The following is a 10,595-nucleotide window of genomic DNA, read 5'->3' as shown; positions in this document are numbered from 1 at the left end:
GGTTCAAGTGGTTTTGGAATTCTACAATCTTATCTGGGATATATAGCCATATTACGAAGTATCATCAATACATCTGTGCAATACATCTTAGGTCTTCAGCGCTTTCTTCGAAATGCTTCGTGTAGAAGTTACTAAGTACTGATAATAGGGATAAGTGTCCTTGTTTGTTATATTTATCATCATGGCCGAAAGTAAGTCCTGCTAGTGTAGATTATTTTCCGTGGGTTCTAAGAATCCACCATCATGTTTTATTTGTATGTCAACTAATGACGGTGGATAGAAAGTTCTGGGAAAGGAGTGTTGCCTGGTATGTTTTATATTGCCTGGTTTGATAAAACACATTACTCTCACCTTTACATGATGTAAATGTGTACCTCTCCCAGGGTCAATTGGTTAATCAATAAAATCTAGCATCAACTGAGTATTTATTTTCATTGCTGTCTTTTTTGGTGCTGTGATTTGTTAGAATAACCACGGAACGTTGGCATCAATGTGATCGAAATCCTCTTGTAGGACTCCATGGTAAGTAAGTAAGTAAGTAACAGAGTTTGATCTACTGTTATGGCTATCCCAGCTTCAAACACCTTGGGTAATACTTGAAAGAGGATTCAAACCAAAGATTATGTTCTTATTGATTTAAAACCCTCTTACAAGATACAAGTACCTAACTTTCTCAGTGTTTGCTTCCTTTCCCATAAATCTCTTGGTAAAACATAATTTTTATTCAAAAGATCTTAAAAAGGTGGCTTTTTATGTCTGTTAAAATGTTTCATTCATTGACAAGAATAACGATTTCTTTTCTATTTCTACGGTTTTCAAGGGAACTCCCATTGAGGTCACCACCATTACACATTAACTTTCAAATACATATTCATAATACTAGGCTTCTCCAGAAGAATACCTAATGTAATTGATTTTTAGTATCTCAGAGGGAGACATTCTGTTCAAATTCTAATATCATAGTATTGCACCCACCACATAGACATCTTTCTATAAAAAAGAGAAACATGGGTCAATGGCAGTCATTCTCCATCCTTTACCATCAGTGACGTCATAACAAAGAATAAAGAATCAACTAGTTTAGTGTTAAATACAGACTAATTATTATAAATATAGATTTGTTCACTTGTGTGTATTCGTTTTTCCTTCGCTGCCGTATTTTGCTTAACTGTTCTGAATCCATAGATAAAAGTAAATCAGAATAACACATAATGCTCCATTTAGATATCATGAGGAAACTGTCGAAAATATATTGATGGAAGAAGTAGAAAAAAATTAAGAAATGAAAAATCGAAAGCAACAAGTTTTGTAAGTGTTAGTAAACACTTGGTGAACATTTATCGTTTGCTAGGAATTTCTGATGCACAAGCTTATTTCGGCGCACACACAAATCTAGACATAGAGACTTGACTGAAAAACATGGTAAATTATTCTCACACCAGTTACACGTCGTTACGGTTCCTTTTTCTTTGGAATCACATGCGCTATCTCGAAGGAAAGATGGCTTTAGTGTACATAGTTGGAGTATACTGTGTATATATTAGAAGTAGCTTTAACCATTAATGAGACTTGTAATATCTCGACAATATCCACCAAGTTTTAGTCTTGGAAAGATAAGCAGAAACACAATCAGCGTATTCCCACTGAAAGAATGGACACTATTATATTCAATAAACAATCATTGTGCTCCCTCAGTTTGGAGACAATACATCACGGAACATCTTGCGAAGAAGACAAGAGAATTCGATTCACTCTTTCTATGAACAGAAGGAGTCGTCATTGTCAAGTGAACTTGTCTAGTTTGATTTTATTTGTTGAATAGAGATTGCTTTGCAACTTATTTACATTGTATCAGGTCCCTTTCTCATTTCAACTATAAGGAAGTCAGAGATTCAAGTTTACTCAATAATACATTTACTGCTGCTGAACCTTCTTTTATTTGCGGTCACTACTTTCTTTTTCTAAACGAAAAGCACTGAAACTGGGAGCGCCACTCTAGAAGGGTATAACGACAAGTGCAAGCTAATACTTACTATTCCATATATACCGTGAGACTAAGCAACTAGAAAAACGGTGTTGTTGAATAAATATACATTTCAGTGAACCCTTATTGCATATTTTAAATCTTTTTGTACATTATTTCATAAGCTTCTAGTTCCAGTACTGGAGTCTTTGATATATGCAGCTGAGTTTTCAAAATTAATTCCCGATTGTATAACGAATAAAGCTTGTTTAAACAGAGGTCGGTAAGCAATACCCTTAAGGTCACTGTCGCGTAAAAATCAAACTTCCATTAATATGTAACAATACTTTCTCGAAACTGTTTCGATAATTACAAGGAAGTGAGATTCAGATTGCAAGAACGTAATAGTAGCGAGCGGCTAGAAATAAAATTTCAGACAAACTTTTGTGCTCACTTCACCCAAATAACAATCAAGTAGCTTGGAGTTAAGCCTCTCACTGAAAGAGTAGTAAGTCTGCGCACTTACACTGCTAGAAATCGCGTTTCCATACCCATGGTTGACAGAGCAAAGGTTGTCCATTGTGTAGCTTTATGCTTAATTTCAAACAAACAAACAAACAAACAAACAAAGAGGTTTGTGGTCAGTCAGTAATTTTGTAACCAAGGAATTTTTACGCGTTGGTGGCTCGGTGATCCCACTACTATGAAATCGCCTTCGATATATTATATTTCCATATTTACGTCATTAAGGGTAAATATCACTCCATACATCGGCTGTAGACAGTGAATGATAATGAGATCTAAGATGTTCTGGTTCCTAACACCAAGTTCCTAACTCCTTCTTGAACCTGTAGCTTGCTTTCTAGTTTTCTATCTGTTGCTTTCATTATGTCTGACGTTCAGAATATTTGTTGTTAAGACCGCAGACATTTTCTCTTTAAAATGACATCATTATTTATACTTTTGTGTAAATGGTATAATTTTACGTTGTTTGGTTACACTTTTGTTAACTCGATCATATATTTGATAGCGTATATATCTATAATAAAAATCTCCTATGTTTACCTATGTATTATAATATAAATTTTACAACGCAATTAAAACCAATACTGTCCATTAAAATACTAAAAAAGGACTATTTGTTTATTTTCGTAATTTATTTGATCAATTTTAAGCAATATGAATTATGTACCAGCATACTTCACAAACACACTCATTTGTTGTTGTTTTTTACAAAAAACAATAAATATTACTGAAATAGACGAATAAAATTATGCCAGAAAACACCACTTGTAAAAATAATGGCTCCATATTTACGTTAATCGAAATGTATTTTCTTATCACACTATAGATTAGCATACAGCGATTTCAAAAAAGTTGCACTATTCATAATATTTTGCTTACAGGTAATGTGTTAGGAGTTAGACGTTTATAAACTGGTGAAGATTTTTGTAATTATTCAAGTATTTCAGCCCCTTTGTTTTCATAAGCTGATGAATCGGATTCTTGGACTACAGTTCCATTTTCGGCTGAATCATACTCTACCACTAAAGGGCAGTCACCATCTTTACTAGTTGATCTACATGTTATCGTTTCTTTAACGATTGGATCCATGTTTTCGTCTGGTGCAGCTCTAACAACATTATTTTGATCCACTGATCCTGGTTTTGTTGCTTCTTTTTCAGGAACTGGTTTAATACTCTCAGTTGGTAGTGATGAACAAGGATCTGAAGTTCTGTTTGACGGAACTACTGTGGATTCTGGCGAATCTTTATTAGGCGGTTCGGATTCCTTCTGTACCTCTACCTGCGTAGATTTCTTCTCTGGTGGCTTCCACCGAAATTTATAGACCAGGCAAGGGATAATTATAATTGCTGCTGCGCAAGCTGCTGCAATAAGCCCTGTTTCTACATTGGATTTATACTTTTCCCACGTGGACAAAACAACCGGAATAGGCTTAACGTCCATATGCACAAAAGAAGCCGTAGTAAAGGTTTTTGATGTCCAACAACACATATATATAGACCGCCATCGGAGATATCTACTGGTGAAAATATAAGGGAAGCATTTTCTTGGATAATGTAAGATGATTTGTCGCCGTCTTTTACCACTTTATCAACAACATTTCCATCTGGAAAACCCAAGTAAAATCTTTACGTTCCTCAAATGCTAAACATGGAAGCTCAGCAGTCTCATTTGCAAAAACCTTTATTTCTTTAACTTTGGAGTTCGCCAGAAAAGGGACACAGTGAGTGTCATGAAACAGCAGAAACGATGCTATTGAGAAGGCAAAGAAACTATAATCCATGGTTTCGTCTTACGAAAGAAAGGTACCTATTTAATATAAAGAAAGGTACCTATTTAATATAAAGAAAGTTACCTGTTTAATGTAAAGAAAGGTACCTATTTAATGTAAGAGAAAACTGTAAGTATCTAAGATTCAAAACTAAAATAAATGCAAGAAAGAGTAACTACGTTATATACATAAAGTTTGGCTAAATTTAAATTTATTATCACCTTCTAAAGAGGCGTGTTTGGTATCGCATAGCATTTAAACAAACTAACACTGTTGTGAACATATCCTAAAATTGTGTGACAACATCTATACTAAATATATTTTAACATTGATAACTCAATAACATTTTGTTTTGAGATATATAAGTCATAATTAATTTTAAAAGTTCCATTGCATTTAATGCTTTGGTAAAATTCAGCTAGCTGGAATTTGCTATGATTCCTTGGATGATAAACATTTTATTAAAGAGCTTATTCGAGCTAATAACGTATGATATTAGTTGGAGAATGCATTGTTCTATAGCGAGAAAAGGTTTTGTAAATATATAAATTATACTTATTCCATTGTACAAATACAGTTTTTAACTACAGTTTCTTGCAAAACTATTCACTCCTGCCATTAAAGTCGCATTTTGCTCAAATACAAGTAATATGAACAATTCTTTTAAAGAAACTGTTTTCACTCAAAATTCTAATAGTCAAGCTTAATTGTTATATGTGAAGAAGGTTGAATGTCAACAAAACCTGCAAAAAAAATATATACATTTGGAATTTGTTGATTGCATAAGTATTCAGTCCCCTTAGTCACTATTTGGGAAAGCACCTTTTGCAGTAATTATTGATGAGAGTCTTTTTTGGACAAGTCTGTATCAGCTTTGGACAATAAGGTAGTAAAATTTTGCTCATGCTTCCTGGCTAAATTGCTTCAGTTCTGACAAATTAGTTGGGAATCATTGATGGATTGCAATCTTCAAGTCTTGTCATAAATTTTCCATTGGATTCTAATCAGGATTCTGACAGGGCTACTCTAGGACATTCACTTGTTTCTTTTGAAACCACTTCAGTGTGACTTTGGCCTGGTGCTTCAGGCCATTATTTTGTTGATATGTGAATTTTTTGACCAAGTTTTAGATTCCTAGCTGACTCAAGCAGTTTTTCCTCAAGGAATCGTCTGTACTCTGCACCATCCATCTTCCTCTCAATCCAGACAGGCTTCACAGTACTTGTTGATAATAAGCATCCCCTTAAATATGTTATGAGGCTTGTGACAAAGTGTGTAAATGATACTGCAGACGTGTAGCAGAAGGTTTTGTGGTCAGAAGAGACAAAAATTGGTAAGATGATTATCATTTACTATTGGCTTCTTTCTTGCCATTCGCTCATACAAGCTTGCTTTGTGTAGGTACCAAGATATTGTCATCGTATGAACACCCACCTCAGACATCTAACTTTACAAATTTTTCAAAGTCACTGTTGGCTTCACAATGGTATTCATAACTAGTTTTCTTCTTATCCATATGCTCAGTTTGGAAGGGCTGCCTGATATGGGTAGTGATTGGATGATGTGCAGTACATTCCACTTCGCCATACTCAAAGGGAATAATTAGCGATTTGAAATTTTCTTGTAACCTTCACCTGGTCTTTGTTTCTCTACTAGTTTCTCCATAACGTTTTTAGAAAGTTGGTAGCTCATAGTCAGTGTGTTGTTTGTATCATTACGTCAGTTGTGGCTTGAACAGATACATTTACTCAGAAGTCAAGTCAAACCACTTTGGTTACACACAAACAGAGCTCATTACACTAATATGGTGATTTTCAAACTAATCTTTTGCACCTGAACTGATTTAAGGTTGCCGAAGCAAACAGGTTGAAAACTTATGCAGTTAAGAATATTCTAATTTTTTTTGTAAATCTAACTTATTTGCATAATATCAGCGTTTTCTCAGTTTGTATTAGCTTGTGTATATTATAAATACAGAGTCTCATTTGAAAGTTTCATGACTACAAGCTCAAATAGCAACAAAATGTGAAACTTTGCAGAGGGTCAATACTTTTGCAAGTCACTGTATGTTACATACTTAAACTATAAGCGCTAGTCATTTTTATTCATAACGTCAGATTAAAAACCACAAATGGTACTAACTAAAGAATAGAGCATTTACTAAATATTATCAGTGCAACACCTTTAAAAATAACTTACAGATCCTTCACTTTTACCGTCAGTGAAATATGACCATACTTTTACCAAGTATGTATATAACTTGGAATAGTAAAACGACGATCAACTTGCAGTTATGTCAGTAGCGAAGAGGCCCGCCTTGGCCAGGGGTTTAAAGCACTCGAATAGTAATGCGAGGGTCGCGGGTTCGAATCCCGATCTCACCAAACATGCTCGTCCTTTCAGCCGTGGAGGCGGTATAATGTTATGGTCAATCCAACTGTTCGTTAATAAAAGAGTAGCTCAAGAGTTGGCGGTCGTAATGACTAGCTGCCTTCCCTCTAGTCTTAGGCCTGGCATGGCCAAGCGTGTGAAGGCGTGCGACTCGTAATCTGGGGGTCGCGGGTTCGCATCCCCATCGCGCCAAACATGCTCGCCCTTTCAGCCGTGGGGGCGTTATAATGTTAGGTCAATCCCACTATTCATTGGTAAAAGAGTAGTCCAAGAGTAGGCGGTGGGTGGTGATGACTAGCTGCCTTCCCTCTAGTTTTACACTGCTAAATTAGGGACGGCTAGCACAGATAGCCCTCGAGTAGCTTTGTGCGAAATTCAAAACAAACAAACCCTCTAGTCTTACACTGATAAATTAAGGATGGCTAGTGCAGATAGCCCTCGTGTAGCTTTGCCCGAAATTCAAAAACAAACAAAACAGTAGTGAAGGAGTTGCAAGTCATTTTAAAACGTGTGGCATTTAATAGTTTTTTCGGTATCATGAAAAATGCCCATTATAACCTCAAATCAAGTTTTAAAATAAAGTACGTTAATTTCACTGACATTTAGTAATGACTCAGTCAAAGACTATTTAATAGTATTTCATCTAAAAATTTTAAAGTTAGTCATTTGTTTGATAGATATCTTGCATGTGCAAAAAAAAAACTCTCAAGTCAAGCTTCCTCAATATCAAATTTGTCCGAACTAACGCTTGAAACTACCCTGATTATAACTTCGTCACTGGTTCCTAATAACAATGTTCTCAGATTAGCATTTCATTCACCACTTATCTACCAAAGTTTTTTTTTCCAATTAACTTTTTTTTATCGCCACTTATTAAAACACTTGAACCAGTTCTATACTTGACTTATTGAAGGTGGCTCGTATGGCCGGGTGGTTTGGGCGCTCAAGTCATAATCTGCGGTGGTGGTTTCGAATATCCGTCACACCAAAGATGCTCGCCTTTTTAGCTGTTGGGGCATAATAACGTTAAGGTCAGTCCCACTATTCCTCAGTGAAACAGTAGCCCAAGAGTTGGTGGTGGGTGGTGATGACTAGAGGGAAGGCAGATAGCCCTCGTGAAGCTTTGCGCGAGGTCCGACATAGCCAGGTGGTTAATTCACTCGGCTCGTAATCCGAGGGTCATGGGTTTAAATCCCCGTCACACCAAACATGCTCGCCCTTTCAGCCATGTGAGTGTTATAATGTGACGGTCAATCTCATTATTCGTTGGTAAAAGAGTAGCCTAAGAGTTGGCGGTGAGGGATGATAACTAACTGCCTTCCCTCTAGTGTTATACTGCTAAATTAGTGACGGCTAGCACAGATAGCCCACGTGTAGCTTTGCGCAAAATTAAAAAAACAAGCAAACAAACAAGCTTTGCGCGAAAATTCTAAACAAACAAGCGTATCCCTCTCGGATTTTAGCGCAATATATTATGATATAAAACATTTTCAGTTAGATGCCACAAATCTGAGATAGTTAAACAGTACTGGTCCTTTGCTATACAGATAAGAAATATCTTTTATCAATAGAACAGTTGGATAAAAAGTTTAAAGGCCGCATTCATTCAGTTAGCAATATAAGATAAAAAGAAATGTATTGGACCGATAAAAAGTTACATTCTTTCATGAAAGTAATGTCTCGCTTATCCACCGTCGTTTAATTGAATTCTACTGAAAGATATTTTATAAGCGAACGTGAACCTGTACTTTCTTCAAAATACTTTTGAAAGGTAGAAGATATGCAAACTTTGGGTGATGTTTCTTGATCCAACTGAGACATTTAACAGTTTATTCTCCTCTAAGTTTTCGATTGTTTTATTACTATCACTTTTTTTGTTTTACATGTTCAAAGTGGACTTTGATCATTAGTTATCAGTTTTATTTAATTGGGTTGTATTTTTGTATTTATTTCACTGAAGCTAAATTACCTTAATGGTTGTTATCTCTATCATTATTCTTCTAAGCGATGCATTTAATTTACAAAAAACATCTTAAAACATTTATTTGTCCGATGTACTTTTTGAAGTTACACATCTTTTTTCGAGCCTGGCATTGCCTCGTTTGTTTAGTCGTTGAAGTTTCCATAAAGTTACCAAAGTGCTACCTGTGATATATTCAAGGAAAAAAACAGCTAGCTGATTACCAAACCGACAACTCTGAACAATCGTCATTTTTAATGCCTCGCATGCCAGAAGGAGTGACCATGTCCAATGCCAAGTTAAAATCCTGTGACCTTTAGATTGCAAATCAAACGCCCTAGCAACGAGACTATGAGGCAGCACCATTGTACCATTATTTATTGGTAAAGGTAAAGTAGTCATAAAACTATCGGAAAGTGTTGCCAGCTGGATGCATTCTTTTTCTTATATTAGGTGGCCTGGCACAGCATGGTGGCTAGGGTAGTTGATTCGCAATTTGCAATTTGCAGATTCGAATCTCCAACACACCGAACACGCTCGTCTTTTAAAAAGTGGGGTGTTATAATGTGATGGTTAATCCCACTATTCGTTTCTAAAAAAGTAGCCCAAGAGTTAACAGTGGGTCATGTTGACTAACTGCTTTCTTTTTAGTTTGTCACTACTGAATTATGGACGATTGGCATGTACCTTTGTGAAAAGCAGACCAAACCAAACAAATTAAAAGTGTGGAGACTGTTTAGCAGCATCATGTCTCTAACTACGACTTTTCAATTTGCAATCCCGTACAGTAGTCTCCAAACTAAATCATACTCACAGAAAAGAAAAGTTTTAAAAATGTGATTACAAGGTTGTGATATTAAAAGTAGTGTATACATCTAACACGATTTGTAACGAATACCATGATCTCCTGTAGAGAGTAAAAGTTTTCCATGAATAGTACTAAGTGATACCGACTCGTAATCTGAGGGTCGCGGGTCCGAATCCCCGTCACACCAAACATGCTCACCCTTTCAGCAGTGGGAGCGTTATAATGTAACGGTCAATTCCACTATTCGTTGGTGAAAGAGTAGTCCAAGAGTTGTCGGTGGGTGGTGATGTCTAGTGGCCTTCCCTCTAGTCTTACACTGCTAAATTAGGGAGAGCTAGAACAGATAGCTCTCGTGTAGCTTCGCGCGAAGTTCAAAACAAACAAACAAACAAACTAAGTGATACATTTATTTTATTTATTTTCGTGCAGAACTATGCAAAGAAATATTCGTGCATAGTCATCCCTAATTTTGACGTGATAGACTAGTGGGAAGCACCTGGTAAACTCTTAAGCTACTCTCATTTGACTGAATAGTGTGATTTAACATTCAGTATTATAGAGTACCTACAGCCTCATATAATGTATTGGAGCAATAGACCGTAAACCTTGAACACTCTGGTTCACAGTCCGAGCCCGAAAACTATGCGAACATGATTTACATATATTTTATAAAATGCAGTTGTTTAGAAAATATCAAATACTCGTAATTCAAACAAATCAAACCTGTACCAACTTACCTTTATATTAGATAAGAGAGTCTTTTCCTGTATGTGAATTTTACTTTTAACGACAGATTAAACACAGCTTTTATTTCTCTCCTTGTTTCTAACACCCTTTTCCTTCGCCACAAAAAAAAACGTCGAAATAATCTTGGTTGGTAACTCATATAGCTCAGGAAGAGGTGACGTAGTTCTATTATCTTGAAGTTATACACTAGTTAAGATAAATGACTTTCGTTCTATTATCTATTGCTTTAGCCTGTCAAATACGAAATAAAAATAAAAAAACAACAAGAACATCTGATTAATTAATTGCACCCTAGTGTTAGACTCTGTAAACGTTTTCATTAAATTCTAATGTATGTGGCTGAAACTGTAAATTTTCTTGAAAAATATAAAAGTATGAAGTGAATAACACAATTTCTTCAGGTTATTTCAGACTTGTCAGGTTTTATGTA

The 10,595-nt window shown here is 35.7% G+C and overlaps 1 protein-coding gene across 1 annotated transcript; it reads right to left on the bottom strand.

Moving 5' to 3' along the window:
- Positions 1-3,085: 3,085 nt before the first annotated feature.
- LOC143229225 (uncharacterized) lies at positions 3,086-10,340 on the bottom strand. The gene is made up of 2 exons (XM_076461231.1): positions 10,156-10,340; positions 3,086-4,297 (listed from the first exon to the last, which is right to left on the bottom strand). Exon 2 carries the CDS (start codon positions 3,977-3,979, stop codon positions 3,419-3,421), a length of 561 nt encoding a protein of 186 aa, XP_076317346.1. The 5' UTR covers positions 3,980-4,297; positions 10,156-10,340; the 3' UTR covers positions 3,086-3,418.
- Positions 10,341-10,595: the final 255 nt, after the last annotated feature.

Source organism: Tachypleus tridentatus, chromosome 10 (genome assembly GCF_004210375.1).
Source record: "Tachypleus tridentatus isolate NWPU-2018 chromosome 10, ASM421037v1, whole genome shotgun sequence".
NCBI lineage: Eukaryota > Metazoa > Arthropoda > Merostomata > Xiphosura > Limulidae > Tachypleus > Tachypleus tridentatus.
The sequence above is the reverse complement of the archived record's forward strand: the minus strand, read 5'-3'. Positions and strand labels throughout refer to the sequence as shown.